Raw genomic sequence first — 15,812 nt, 5'->3', positions numbered from 1 at the left:
GGGGACTTATATTATCTTAGGCTGAATTTGCTCTATATATTTTGGTTATCCCCTCTTTCTCACCCTTTTCTTAAATGGGAAGTATGTATTCCTCTGAGCTTTAAAAATAAAATCTCCCTTGAAAAAAGAATTCTTCAAAAGTTTAAGAATTGAGTCAGGTACCCCCTTAGAGAAAATGAATTTTCTAAGATTTAATAACTCCCTGAAAAAATATTAAACATTCTTGTCATAAGCCAAGAGTTCCTCTTTAAAGAAGGAAAATATTTCTCAAGGGTTTAAGCTCCGTAGGGCAATCTGCCAAGCTTTATAATATCAATTATAATCACATTGAATACAAACAGTATTCCAAGATAGACATAAACAAAGTTGCAACTTTTCCCAACAGAATGCTTATCCTAGTTCAGATGAAGAGTTGAGACTGAAGGGAGAGTCAGGTCTCCATTACAAGTGTCATTGGAGAATATCCCCTCCCAGTAAAAAATATCACCAAGTTGGAGGAAGAAGAGGACAGAGAGAGTAGGGTTCTCCTAAGAGTTTGTTTCAGGGGCCAAATTTTCTCTCCCAATCCCAGACAAGTCCCCACTTGTCATGATTGTAAACAAAGGTAGTCTGAAGTAAAGCATTCCAAACTACATTCCAAGATATATAAACAATCAATTTATTAGCAAAGCATAAATCAACTAACAGAGTGGGTCAGGGTCAATGGGTACCTCAATAATGCCAAAACTACCACTAAGGGATGACAAGATATTTCATAGTAATTTACAAGATAACAGAGCAAAATTTCAAGGTAAAAAGATGTGTTTTATTCTCAAAGGCCTCTACTGGAGTGGCAGCTATGTGAGACATATATGACAGATGCTATGAAAGCAAAAACAAGATTTGACAATAGATTATATAGCTAAGGTGACTATGAGTGAGGAATTCAGAATGACACAAATTTGTAAGCATGGGTGACAAGGAGGTTGGCAGTTACATTGATAGTATTAGGAAAGATAGAAAGAAGGGAGTCATGGAGGCAAAGTTAAGAGGATACCCAATTTCAAATGTAAAAAATATAATTGATGATATGGAGCCTGGAATTATGGAGTGAATTCAGGAAAAGTATTAGGGTTGGATATATTAGGACAAATCACTTCACCTCTCCCTCCAGGAATCACCAGCAAAACTCATGAAAACTGATAAGATAATTAAATATGACTATATAGAATAAAAAGAGAGAAAGGCCCAAAATAGGACCACAGATATTTGACAGAATATTTAGAAGACCACAACAAGGTTAAAGGCTAAAGAAAGATCAAGAAAGATAAGGATTGACAAAAGGTTTATTTAATCTGTCAATTAGAAGATCAATGATAACTTTGGGGGAAAAGTAGTTTTAGCCAATTGATGAGGCTAGAAAAACTGAAAGTTTAATAATAACGAGAGAAAATTAAGGCAACTAGTTACAATGGTTTTCCAAGGAGTTCAGCAGCTAATAGCTAACAAGAATAATAGGGGGAAAGGAGGATTAAGAATGGGTTATATAAGGGACTACTTGTTCTTAAATAGTAAGGAGGATACAATCAATACAAAGAAACTGAAGATTAGAAATGGTAAAGTGTAGAGGACTGGAAGGTGTATTTGAATCTAAGACAGCAGAGCACTTAAGGCTAATTACCTATTCAAGGTAATGGTTCAATAAACATATGGTGATATGATGGCTCTCCTCAGGATTGGCCATTGCTGAATGTGTTATGATGAGGTAAAGAAAGGCAAGGATTGAAGGTCTGAGGGAAAGGGTGAGAGCCTCTCTACCCCAGCACACTAAGGAAAGAGTACTTCAGGCTCCAGAGTGCAGGTTCCATCTTTGGCAAGCTGAGTGCCTGCTTACCTGCCTTCTTCACTTTTCCTCCTAAAGACCAAGGACTTTGACTGATTGTGAGGCCCTCCAGAGAGCTAGCCCGGATATTATAGTAAGGTCAATGTACTGGAGAATACAGAAGGGATTGAGATCAATAGTGCCCGGTAGAAAAGGTAAGGCTTTTACCATAGAGAAAGGCCACCTAGAGATGCTAATAGAGAAGACTGAACAAGTCATAAAAGATTTCAAATCTCTTTTTAGAGCAGCATTGTAAAGTTTCAGCAATTTACATTATTATGGCACTGTATGCAAGTATAATTACACTTATGAATGTAGCAATCATTTTCCCAAGTGTTGTGCCATACAGTTTTCTTTTAATGTCCTGACCCAGTTTCCCTAATTGTCCTATTCAGTTACTCAGCCTCAGGTTATAACCATTCCCTTTTAATGTTAGGATAAAGGTTTTATATCTTAGACCTTAGGCTACACTTATCCCCTCTTAATATTTGATGGGATAAAGGTCTTTATCCATTTTAGCTATCATCAGAATATTGGGAGCCTCTCCAGTATCTCTGCTTATGTCATCCTGGGTGCCTCCCCCCATTAGGTCAGCACCATCCAGATACCTCACCCATTATGTCATTGTTCTTATTACCCTATAAAGAATCTTGTGGGGCAGCTAGGTGGCACAGTGGACAGAGCACCAGCCCCGAATTCAGGAGGACCTGAGTTTAAATCTGGTCTCAGACACTTAACACTTCCTAGCTATATGACCCTGGGCTGACTTAACCCCAGCCTCAAAAAGAAAAAAAAAAAGAATCTTGTGTATCTGACATTGGTGCTGGATTCTTTTAGAATCTCATTCAGCCCTGGGACCAACCATGGATCCATTGGTCCCAGAAAATCTCTCCATTTAATAAATTCTGTATTGAATACTCTCTAATCTGTCTTGCTCAGTTTCTCTGGCATTACATTTTGGAGGCCCCAGCGAGACGGTAGAAAATGAGCGGGATTAGAGATGAGAAACTTTCCGGCCTCTGCCTTGGACCTAAGTGGCTGTGAATTTCAATTCTTGGCCTCGAGAGGCCGGGCCCTCCTGGATTTTTTTTTCCAGAGCCTCCAGGAAAGAGAACAGTTTCCAGCTACAACAGCCTGATGGTAGACACCCCCATTTTGGCCACAGGAGAGTAAGTCTGTCTGTGTACCTTTTGGGGTACCGCCTGTTCTGTTTGTATAAGACCTGTATAAGGTCTTATAATGGTTCTGTTCTGTATGTTAACATCTGGATTCCCAGAATTACGAAATGCTAATGGGCATAAATTCTGGGAGTAGGGTCTTCGAAACACAGGGGACCCTACCTGGGTGTCTTCTAAGACACATGTTTCTGTGTGGCAGTTGGCACAACTCTGAGCTTTCCAGAGCATAAATCTGGGTGTCTTTTTTAAGATACCATCTGGCTAAAAAAAAAAAAAAAAAAAGACAGGCTTTATTTGGCTTATGGGAGGGCAAACTGGAGCTGACAACCTCCCTCAAGGCTATTCTTTCCAGATAAGCCCCTGGTCTGTGTAAAATGTTTTTGATTGCTGTGGTGTGTGTTCTGCGTGATTTGTTTGTCTGTTTTGTTAATTTTAAGAGCTCTGTTAAATTTAAGAACAATGATCAAATTTGGGAATTGGATATTTCGATACTGAACTCCAGCTGGAGAAAACATTTGATTAGGAATTTTAGGATGATTCTTGCTTCTGGGACCTAGATTGAGCTTTGATTGTTGGCACACCACATTACATTCATCCCCCTCCCTAGACTGAGAATCTCCGCCCATCTTCAGTAGGAAGCAGTTTTTGCGAAAACCATCGCCCCTACTCCTGATATAATTTGGACTGATATGGGGGAGTGGGAAAGTGGTTGAATTATTGTTAAAATTTTAACTGTATGGATGATTTCAGAAAGGAATGAAGAGACTTACATGAACATCTGATGCTGAGTGAAATGAGCAGGACCAGGAGATCATTATATACCTCAACAACAATACTGTATGAGGATGTATTCTGATGGCCGTGGCCATCTTCAACAATGAGAGGAATCAAATCAGCACCATAATTTTGACCAACCCTATGTAAAGTAAATCAAATAAAAACCAAAACAAAGCTAGAACAATGCAAGGACTTGTGGCAAGTGTCTCCCTGATAACCCCAAATAATCAGCAATACACAAAGCTCCTCACTGCAATCTTGTCAGGTCCTTTGCAGTTGGGGAGCATATGGACAGTTCACTGTGGTCATTTGTGTATTTGACTGCTTATAGAGCAGCAGGGATCAAGACAGTTGTGCTGCCCAATTCAGAGGGGCAAAACAGCAGTAATGAACTGAACCAGCTACACCCAGTGAAAGAACGCTGGGAGATGACTATGAACCACTACATAGAATTCCCAATCCCTCTATTTTTGTCCATCTGCATTTATTATTTCCTTCACAGGCTAATTTTACACTATCTCAAAGTCCGATTCTTTTTGTACAGCAAAATAACGGTTTGGGCATGTAAACATATATTGTATTTAATTTATACTATAACATATTTAACATGTATTGGTCAACCTGACATTAAGGGGAGGGAGTGGGGTAAAGGAGGGGGAAAATTGGAACAAATGGTTGGCAATTGTCAATGCTGTAAAATTACCCAAGCATATATCTGGTTACTAAAAAGCTATAATTAAAAAAATTTTTAACTGTATTACTGTGTTTGAGACTTGGGATGGAAATTGTTAAACTTATGTAACTATTGCTATTATGTTTGAGGGATTTGTAGTCTGTTATGTATATGTACAGGAATTTTGATTCACTCTTGGGACTTATAAGTGGAATGGTTATTTGATAATAACTTTCTGTAAGAAAAAAGGGAGGAAGACATAGGAAATTGGGGAAAGTGGTATATTTTCTTAGGCACTTCTGCCCTACCCCCTATCTTACTAGTTCAGATTTAATTGGAAGTTCATTATTTTGCTGGTTATACTTTAACTTTGAAATCTTTAATTCTGTTGAATTACCTTGGCAGACTCAGTTTGGGGGATTATTTTTTTAGAAATAACCAGAAATTGTATACTTGTCCTGGGACTGGCAGTCCATCTGATCTGTTTCTCCACTCCTGTTACCCCAGGTCTTTAATTAGTACTTCAGCATACTTAAAAGGACCTTGCAGTTTGGTATCAGGCTTTTAAAAGTGTGGGGTTTGCCTGCCATTGTCTAACTGCATTATCTGCTCAGAAATCTGATCCTTTCTGCAGCCCTTTCTGATCCTCTGGGCAGGGACAGGTGGAGCTACTCCAAGCCTCAACCTTCTCCCCTGGAGAGGGTTGCCCCTCTGAATTGGGCAGCACAACTGTCTTGATCCCTGCTGCTCTATAAGCAGTCAAATACACAAATGACCACAGTGAACTGTCCATATGCTCCCCAACTGCAAAGGACCTGACAAGATTGCAGTGAGGAGCTTTGTGTATTGCTGATTATTTGGGGTTATCAGGGAGACACTTGCCACAAGTCCTTGCATTGTTCTAGCTTTGTTTTGGTTTTTATTTGATTTACTTTACATAGGGTTGGTCAAAATTATGGTGCTAAGACCTTCTAGAGGAAGGCAATTCAATGATTTGAATAGTTAGAAGAGAGAGTGTAGAATGTTGTGCCACAGTTCTCTTTTAACATCCTGGCCAAGTTTCCTTAATTGTCCTATTCAGTTACTCTGCCTCAAGTTATAACCATTCCCTTTTAATGTTAGGATAAAGGTTTTATATCTTAGACCATAGGCTATACTTATTCCCTCTTAATGTTTGATGGGATAAAGGTCTTTATCCATTTTAGACATCATTAGAATATCAGGAGCCTCTCCAGTACTTCCCATTATGTCATCCTAAGTGCCTCCCCCCCATTAGGTCACCCCCATCCAGGTAACCTCCCCCATTATGTCATTGTTCTTGTTACCCTATAAAGAATCTTGTGTATCAGACACTGGTGCTGTATTCTTTGAGAATTTCATTCAGCCCTGGATCCATTGGTCCCAGTAAATCTCTCGATTTAATAAATTCTGTATTGAATACTCTGTAATCTCTGTCTTGCTCAGTTTCTCCAGCATTACACAAGTTCCTATTATATAGTGAACTGTGTTATGGTATTCTTCTGTTAACTTATAGTCCCTTTGAAGATTATAAATGTTGTCTGCAGGATGTCTCAGGCTTCTGATACAAAATTCTAAGGTACTTTCCAGAAACTTGAAGACAAGACTGGTCCTTCTCTAAGGATGACACTTAAATCTTATCTAAAAATAAGGTTTTTTTGTCCCTCATTAACAGAGTTCAGTGGAAATTAAAGATAAGTTAAATGGGAGAAAAGGAGGATGACCTCTAAACAAACATTTTTTCTTCTATTGTTGTTGTTCTAGAACATTATCATAGACACTACTTTCTAGAAGATTACAATCGAATGGAAAAAAAATGGTATGTTCACTAACATCTATAAACTATAGAAAATTATGATAATTCTAAATGAAAGGTATAGAGAAAGTATGAAAAATATGAAGGATATATTATTTGGGGGGTAAGGGAGTCATCAACAAAATTTCATAGAAGACGTGGGATCTGAGCTGGGCCTACAGACTTCAAAAAAGAGAGAAAGATGGAGAAGTAAAAGAAACAGGAAGACCAAAAAGCAGCTAAGGTAGAATACTAAAAGAGCCCCTTTTAAGTAAAAGAAACCCAATGTAATTAAAGTATTAGACCTGGAGTCAGGAAGATAAAGGCTCAAATCTCACTAAAGAGATTCACTTATTTATGTGACCCCAGGGTAAATCCCTTCACCTCTCCCTCATCTATAAAATGGGAGGTTGGATTTGGTCCTTTTAAGTCCCTATATCTGTAGGGACTTGATTAAATGACTTGCCCAAGGTCACACAGCTAGAAGTGTTAAGTATCTGAGGCCAGATTTGAACTCAGGTCCTCCTGACTCTGGGGCTGGTGCTCTATCCACTGAGCCACCTAGCTGCCTCCCACCCCAACACACTTTTATTAAAAAATCTACTTCATATGCCAGAATGACTTTTTAAACTCTAAAGGAAAAATACAAAGAAATTAAAATTACATTCTTTAATACTTCAAAGATTTCAAAGATGTGGACATTTCTTCCAATAACATAGATCATCATCTCTCTTAGTAAATTTCTTCACAATTTACTGTGGCCAAAAACAAAATTTATCACTGGACAGTCAACTTGGTGATGAGCCTCTCCAAAATGATGTCGATAGATCTGAAATTATAGAATTCATTACCAAGCTTCTCTTCAAAGCTCTTCCAGCTTGGGAAGACTATGAACAGGTTGAAGTGAATTAGAATTGCCTTAAAGAACTCAGTATCATGTCCTGCCACAGTGAGGAAGTGGAGTAAGCCTTTAAACCAAATATTACTACAACTAATGCTAGGACTCACCTTTCCACAACCAGACTGACTGCTTCTGTGAGATCTGGGTTTGCTGTATGGAGGCGCTTCCACAAAGACCACACAAATTCTTTATCAGCCTTAAAGAAAAAATAAAAAAAATGTCTCATTTTAAATATCCTGCTTTCCAGTGCAACAATTATAGATTAAGGAATTCTTGTTATTCAGTCATTTCAGTCACATCCAACTCTTAGTGACTCCATTTGTGGTTTCTTGGCAAAAAAAGATATAGAGTGGTTTGTCATTTCCTTTTCTAGCTCATTTTACAGCTGAGAAAACTGAGGCCAATAAGGTTAAGTGACTTGTTCAGGATCATACAAGCTAGTAAGTGTCAGAGGCTGGATTTGAACTCAGAAAGATGAGTCTTCCTGATTCCAGGTCCTGAACTTTATTTACTGCACCAGTATTATGACCCCTAGTTTCCAAACTATGCAGTATAAGCTGAAAGTAAAGTTAAGTTTAATTAAACTTTTAAAAATATATTCCCTATCATAATTATAATACTTTCTATCTTCCCCATTCCTTTCAGCAAAATTATAATACTAGATAATCAATCATATATCTCCAACTGGAATGTAAAGGTACCCTGTCATCAATAGCAGAGTGCTGTTTAAAAATTCAAATACCTCATCATTTACATTATTTTGACTCCCATGGATCTTGTATCCCATATGAAAGACCATGGCACTGAGCCAGAATGACCTGATAATAGCAGTTATTTCACCTAATCTCATTGGAGACATAGCAGAATAGAGCAAATCCATGCATACATGTTAGGTGTTAAAACTCAACTGCAATCAAATGCTTTAGTCAGGAGAAGAAGAAAAAAAAAACCTGCCCCAACACAAAGTCCTGAGGATGCCTGTGAAAAGTACCCAGATACAGTGATCTAGCAGAAAAAAACAAGTAGTCTAGAAGAAAGGCCAGAAAAACTCCTGATCCAAACCTATCTCAACAGAAGACAAGTATTGAATGGAATAGTAAGGAGGCCAACAAAGAAAATCAAACCCCCTCTCTACCCTCTTCCAAGGAGAAAAAGAAGTAGATGAATCAAAAAAGGAAGATAAGACAAGAAGACAAAGAAAGGTCACCAAAACACACAAACACACACACACACACACACACACAGACACACACACACACACACCTTAAAAGAAATACATACAAACACTTAAAGTAAAAAAGAAAAGGAAAACAAAAAAACTTTTTAAGGGCTTTCCAGAATTAACTAATCAACAGCAACAAACTTAACTGGATTAAAAGGAAAAAAGGAAAATTTTAATTGATTCAAATTAAGGGAGAAAATAAAGTTCTCCAAAAAAAAAAAATGCAAACATGAGAAAGTAGGCAATTTAAACAGATTGTCAACAGTATTTTCAATAAAACAAAATTGAAAAAAAAGAATAGCGTATATATAAAACTCAAGTAAATACAGATCTGGATAAATTGTGAAATAATAATGATAAAGTTAATTGTGGCATTGGAAAAGTTTATAAATTATATACAAATCAAAGCATCTAATCCTAAAGAGAAGATGCATAATTTGATTATCATAGCTTTCAGAGGAAAAAAAAATGAAGTAAAATGCTTGAAAACCATACAATTGGAAATGATTCAAGAAAATTATCCAACAGTATTAAAAGAAGCAAGCAAAATATTGATTGGTTGACAGAAACCAAAGAATTATTAAAGAAACATCAAACTTTAATTGCTAAAAAATGCCTTGCTTAACCTTTAGAGTGTCAATATTTACCAACAACTATTTTAAGCAGGCATGAAGAAGGCCTTTAGCTAACAAGGAAACAATTTGATTTATCCAGAACTATTTCCTGTCTGAGGGAAAGAAGAAATATTGGGATATAATCATATGAAAAGTAAAAGTCATCAGGACAGACTTCAGAATAGCAAATATTCCAAATTTATCCAAAAAGAATCCAAGATTAGCAAACAATAGATGTTTCAAATGGTAGAAACAAGTTGTTTATTTTTGAAGTACTTTAAGTATAGTAAACAAGAAAAATCTAAGCAATGAAGGAAATCCTCAATTCTAGGGCCACATGATTTCAAAAACAATTGATCCAAGAAATATCAGAAAAATTATCAGTTGGGAGCAAGGAACTAAGAAACTAATGACTAGATGATTAAGGAAATAGGGAAAAGAAAAGGAATGAGAACTGAATTAATAATTCAGGGATAAAAACTCATGTAGGTTTTTACTGTGAGGGAAAGAGAGGGTGGGTACTCAGAGAGGTCTGGCTCTGAAATAGAAAAGGCAGACTAAAAGATAGAAGCCAAAGACTTAACTTCAGCCAAGACTGTCTTTGAGAGAAAGAAAAGTAGTCTCTGTTTCTTTAAGATGTCAGAAAAATGAAGAAGAGAATACAGGGAAATCATAAAAGGGTAGGGATCTGGGATGATAACTTGGAGGTAGGTCCTTCTAGAGATGAAAAGATATTGAAATTCATTCACAAGGGGGGAGGGGGAAGAGATAGAGGCTTCATAATATTTTGTCAGGATATTTTCTATAGCGCCAAAATTTATTTTTAAAATCCACAAAACAAAAAACCAATCTTCTCACAAAGGCTGCCTATTACAGCAGAAAATTATGAGTTTCTAAAGGCCTCTAGCTTTCAAGTGCAATAGTGGGACATAAATCCAGAGAAACCATATAATTTCTTGAACAATCCTTACATTAGGTAAGTGATCAAGTTCATAATCTGTTTGATAATTTGTGTCCAATGTGAATATAATACAAAGTAAATGTAAAGTGTGTTAATACATGTCTCCTCACTCTCCCTTATGTATCATCCATATGATTAGTTGTCAAATAATTCAACTGACTGATTTCCCTAGTTTTAAGATTTTCCCAGTCAGATTATTCGATAGATCCCATTTTGCATCTAATATATTTTTCATGTATTATTGTACATGTCTTTTTCCTGAAGAAGAATAAAACCTTTGTCAAGGTTAGGACCACCCTCAGCTCCTACCAAAAGAGGCATTTATCTGTGTACTTGTTTCCTTCCCATTAGATTATCAACAAATTGATGGCAGGAACCATTTCATTTGTCTTTCTCTAAAATCTAGCACAATGATTTTCCCATGGCAGGTGCCTAGCATATAGCCTAGATGATTTGACCAGCATTGTAAAGGCATGTTAACTTAAACAGAACTGAATCACAACATCTCTTCTTGTGTCATTCTTATCTATATCTTCCTATAAGTCTTCTGTAGGTCATCAGCAGTATATCCCTTAAGAGACTCAGCTTCATCTGGATCTTTTGACATTACATGGGTTCAAAGGCCAACATCAGGTGTACATATATGTTAGGTCAGTCTCTCTATATGAGGAACTAATCTTTTCCAGGCATGCATCACTCTCCCAACACTTTATACAGCACTTTTCTTATATAGTTTTTTAGTGGGAATGTGTTATACTTTTTCATACTCACTACTGTCCTTTGGGTGAACTACAACTTAAATTCTTCAAAGACTGTGGCATTCTATGGATCAAAGTCATACCACATCATTAGAAAAATATTGAAGGCTATACAAATTATGGTCTATCAATATAATAGACTATCAGACTACCAAAAGAAATAACAAATATGACGAATAGAAAGAAACCAAAGAAATTTTGTATGAAAGTGATGTGAGGTTAAAAGAAAAGAGTCAGATATAGAATATACACAATGATTAAAACTGTCAATAAATTCAATAAATCCTTGGTCAAGTAATACCAATACTGAAAGACATATTCCTTCAGACCCATTAATAATAGATAACCTATTTTCAGGGGAATATGAACTTTGTAAAAGGATTTGTCTGAATAATTGTTGATATTTATGATGTCAAAATAAAATGAAAAACATTTTAAAAATTAAAAAAATTTTAAATGGTGGGTGTCTTTATTACAAAGAGAATTTAAGTCCTTTAAAAAGCAATACTCATATCCAAAAGCAATTCCAATACTAGGTCTGTTTCCAAATATGATTAGAGTGAAAAAGAAAAAGAACCCATATATACTAAAATGTTTATTGCAGCTGTCTTAGTGGATGGCAAAGAAATGGAAACTAGATGCCCATGACATGGGGACAAGTTTTGGTACATGATTGGCATAGAATACTACTGTGGTATAAAAAATAATGAGCTTAATGACCTCAGAAAATTTGGAAAGACTTGCATAAATAATGAAGCGTGAAATGAGCATAACCAAGAAAACACTATATAATGACAAAAATAGTATTTTAAGATTGACTGAGGGAATAATTCAATGACTAAAAATACCTAAATTGACAATAAAGAACATATGAAGGAAGATACTATCTGCATTCAGAAAAAGAACTGGTAAACATATGTATAGAATAGCTTTACACATACATCATGTACACACCTATTCGTGTCTAATGGGGGTAAATGCACAAGAAGGAGAATTTACATGATAAATTTATTATATATTTAAAAGGAATATACATGGTATATAATAGATTTGCAGTTTTATGTGCAAGCATCTTTTTTATTATATTATGGAACTGACTGAGAAGAAATGTTCAGGATATGTAACAAAAAATGTTCTCAATGACTGGGGGGAGGGGAGGAAGAGCAGGAATGTTGTGGAAATGACTTAGTCATACAATAAGAGTGAAGACTAGCCAATGAAAATCTCGTGTTCTTGACTGGTATGCTATCAAGAGAGCTAAAAGAAAACTCTTGGTAGTATGGGTAGAGTCTAGTAGAGAACTACACAAAGACAAATGAGAGCCACACAGCATGGAGAAATTGTGGTAAATTGTAATCTTTAATGTTTCTGGAGGAAGTAACCACCCTGAACAGTGCCTGAAGTCAGGAAAACTTGAATTCAAATTCAACATCAGACATTTATTATAAGATAATAACTTCTGTTTGTCTCAATCTTCACAACTTGAGATAACAGTACCACCTACCTCAAAGGGCTGTTCTAAGGATCAAATGATAGAGAGATGCCTAGCACAGTGTCTGGCACATAGCAGGTGTTATATGAATGTTTAATTCCCTTTTCTCTTTCACCCTCAATTAGATCGTAGATTCATCAAAATTAAAATAGAGCAATCTAGAAAATGTATTAAAGAAAGGAAAATAGGATAGCTGGAACAGGTAGGAGGAAAGATGGCAACAACTTTCCATAACCCCTGTAGAGATCAAAACATAGCCAACTTGGTCCTACTGTGATTTGCTTTCCTTACACAGAAATGAAACATAAGTTTTTTCCTTTCTCACCAAATCATCTGAATAATTAAATAATGAAATTATTTTTATGGGAATTTTCCCAATATTGAAGCTTGTCCACAGACATGTAAATCAAGAGCTATAGAAATTTTTCTGAAGATTAATTGCAAATACTGTTAAAAAAAAAAAATGTGAATTAGTCCCAGGTCTTCATAAATCATTCTTCAAAACTGTCAAACCCTTGACTGAAATTTTTAAAATTTTAATAAAAGTTGAAGAATTAAAGGCTTAATTAAGGCCTATATACTGAGAGCTGGGAGACTTTGGCTAAGTTAATTAATCTCTGTTTCAGTTTCTTCTTCATCTTCTTTCATTGGTAAAATATCAAATAATAAACATTTATTAAGTACCTACTCTAAGTGCCAGGCACTATGTTAAGTGCTAGTATCACTTCATATAGTTGCTCTGATCCAAGAAGGCTTATAAGTGCTAAAACTATATAAATCTGAATTTTCTGCTACAGCTATCATTAATAGTTTCATTTAAATATTAACTAATTAATGAATTGTAGCTTCACAATAATCAACATAATCATCAGCTTTCCCTTCACTAATTCCTATTTCCCATTGACATACTATTTTCTATTCCTACAGTACCAAATTCTCTCTCTCTCTCTCTCTCTCTCTCTCTCTCTCTCTCTCTCTCTCTCTCTCTCTCTCTCTCTCTCTCTCTCTCTCTCTCTCTCTCTCTCTCTCTCTCCTCATTGTGAAAAGGCTTCCAGTTGCCCAAGTCCATAACTTCCCTCTCACTCACTCCATATCCATAACTTCCCTCTCACTCACTCCATAAACCTAATCAATCAGTTGCAAAGTCCTGTCACTTCCACTTTCACCTCTCATCCATCCTTCTTCCACTTCTGAAATTCACATTCATTCATTCATTCCTCCCCGTCCCCCAGGGGTCAGGAGCCTGAAGTGGGGGAGAGGGGAAGGCAGGTGAGAGGAAGGTTTGAAAAGTCAAATAGGGTCTCGGGCCCCTGGGGGTTAAGGCCTGGGAATCCCAACTCCGCTTTCACCTCTCTGGATCACAAGGTCTTAGTGTGTCAGAGGAGGCGGCCAAGAGAAGTTGTCTCTACCAGTTCCTGTAAAGTGAGAAGGATGCACTGGGGCTCAGGCCTGTGAAGGTGGAAAGGACAAGGGGCTGGGAGAGGAGGACGGAGGAAAGTGTGGAGAGGGCAGAAGAGGAGGGGAAAGGGAGGGAACTAGGGGGAAAAGACCGGGGGCAGGGAAAGAGGGAAATGGGAAGGAGGAAAAGGGGAGGGGAAGAAGGGAAGGGAGAAGAAGGGGAGGGGAGGAAGGAGAGAGGAAGAGGAAGAAGGTGAAGGGAAAGAGGATGAAGGGGAGGGGAAGAAAAAAGAGAAGGGAGAGGGGAACGGGAAGGAGGGATGGAAAGAGGAAGGAGGAGGAGAAGGGGATGAAGAAATAGGGGAGGGGAAGAGAAAAGAGAAAGGGAAGAAGAGGGGAGGGAAGAATGAGGAGGAGGGGAAGTGAAAGAAGGGGAGGAGAAGAGGAAAGAGTGGAAAAGTGGAAAAGAGGAGAGAGAGGAGGAGGAAGAAAGGGGAGGGAAAAGAAGGGGAGGGGGAGAAAGGAAGACCGGGGAAAAGGAGGAGGAGGAAGACAGGTGGAAGGAGAGGGAGGAAAAAGGGGAAGGAGAGGGGAGTGAGAGGAGGAAGAAAAGAGAGGGGAAGGAGGGGTTGGGACAGAAGGAAGGAGAGAGAGGAATGGGGGAAAGAAGGGGAGGGACAAGGGGAGGAGGGGGAGGGAGCTCGCTGGCCCTAGGCCCCGGGAGCCCAGCGCGCCGAGGCCAGGTGGAGTCCTCAGTACCTGGCACTGGCATAGCTCCTCCCGGACGCTCCTCAGCTCTTCCTCCAGCAGCTGCAGCGGGTCCAAAGACGCCCCCTCCACAGAGCTCCTCCCCCCGGGAGAGGGGGTGAGAGGGAATGCCTGGTGGGGCTTAGCCCCCGACCCGGGCCTCTGCCCCTTCGCCACCCCGGCCGCCGCCGCCACCTTCCCTGGCTAGGGCTTCCCTCAGCCCAGCCAGTCAACTTCACATTGGCCCGCTGCGCGCTCCCGCCCGGGGCCCGCCGGGCCGACTCCGGAACGCAACTCGCCCGGCGTGTCCCCCGCCCCCCGCCCCAAATTTGGGGAGAGCAGCACTAACGGCCTGAGGGGGGCGGGGAACGCGACGCACCGCAGGCCGGCCGCTAACCGGTCAAGTTTCCTTCTCGAAACTCCGCCCTCCCTGGCCCCATCCCGGGACCACCGGAGCTTCAAGCTGCGCATGCGCGGCCCTTTTCCCGCCTTGACCAGTTAGCTCTCGCGCTGCCTCTCCCACCTCCCCTTCCACTTCCATCCCATTTCCATCCCCTCCCCCCAACACACACCATCATCTCGCCACCTTCCCCAGTCTCCCAGGTTCTGTACGGGCGTCCTCGAAGGATTCTGAGGGAGCAGCTGCGCAGGCGTGGTGGAAAGAGCCGAGCACGTGGGCGAGGAGACCTCGTCTGGAATGCTGACCTTCGGTCAAGTCGTTTCGCGCCTCACTTGTGTTCCTCTTTTGCTTCATCTGTAAAAAGTGGCTAGAGAATCGAGAGATCCAGAAGGTCGATCTTCTGCTCTAACAAACTTCGGTCTTGTCCCTGGCGCCAGCTTGGAGTTCTCACCTTTATTCCAGTCAATTTTCCCATTTCTCGTCCCTTCTCTTGGCAATCTTCAAAATTTTAATGAGTTCCAGCTTTGGGATCCTCAAGTGTGTGGAAGAAATGGTGCGATATGCGCCAAATCATTGCAAAGTTTAAGAAAATCGTTGTCTTTGATTTTCCAACTGATATCAAACTTAAAATATAATGCCCGGGACTGAACACAAACAGTTCCGAACTAAGTGGATTGAGGTTAAAGTTACATGGTGGAAAAAGTAAGTTCAATGTCAGGCTAAAACTTCCTAGAAATTAGAGCAATCCCAAAATAGAAAGGGCTCATGGGGAATCTAGTAGATTCCCCCAGTTTGGCTCACATTTTATACTCCTTTGAAACCTACAAACTGATTCTCCAGAATCTTAAAATCTGCAATTTCCCCTTTCTAATCCTGTTCTAATGGACAGATATTATTCCTCTATCTTTCTACATCTGCCTCCTTAGAAGTTCCCTTTTTTCAACCAAAAAGAAGGTAAATTCAAGTACTGAGAACCCACAATAAGGATCACACAAGGTTTGGCAGCCACCATTTACA

General features: G+C 39.0%; 1 protein-coding gene across 12 annotated transcripts in view; it reads right to left on the bottom strand.

The window, feature by feature from the left end:
- CNTLN (centlein) overlaps positions 1 to 15,012 on the bottom strand; it is a 427,436-nt gene extending 412,424 nt beyond the window's left edge. For 10 of the 12 annotated variants that reach the window (XR_012484846.1, XM_074282960.1, XM_074282961.1 and 7 more), the window contains exons 1-2: positions 14,968 to 15,012; positions 7,311 to 7,399 (exon numbers count right to left, since the gene is read on the bottom strand). Coding sequence is in view for 9 of the 12 variants with exons in the window: in XM_074282960.1 (XP_074139061.1) it covers positions 7,311 to 7,399; positions 14,968 to 14,973 (95 nt within the window). In the remaining 3 variants the exon portion in view is untranslated. Of the gene's footprint in view, positions 1 to 7,310; positions 7,400 to 14,407; positions 14,849 to 14,967 lie in introns of those variants that run through there. The other 2 variants (XM_074282962.1, XM_074282963.1) reach the window with 2 other exon arrangements.
- Between the last annotated feature and the right edge of the window lie 800 nt (positions 15,013 to 15,812).

Source organism: Sminthopsis crassicaudata, chromosome 1 (genome assembly GCF_048593235.1).
Source record: "Sminthopsis crassicaudata isolate SCR6 chromosome 1, ASM4859323v1, whole genome shotgun sequence".
Lineage (NCBI taxonomy): Eukaryota > Metazoa > Chordata > Mammalia > Dasyuromorphia > Dasyuridae > Sminthopsis > Sminthopsis crassicaudata.
Note: the sequence above shows the minus strand (reverse complement) of the source record. Positions and strands in the feature narration are given on the sequence as shown.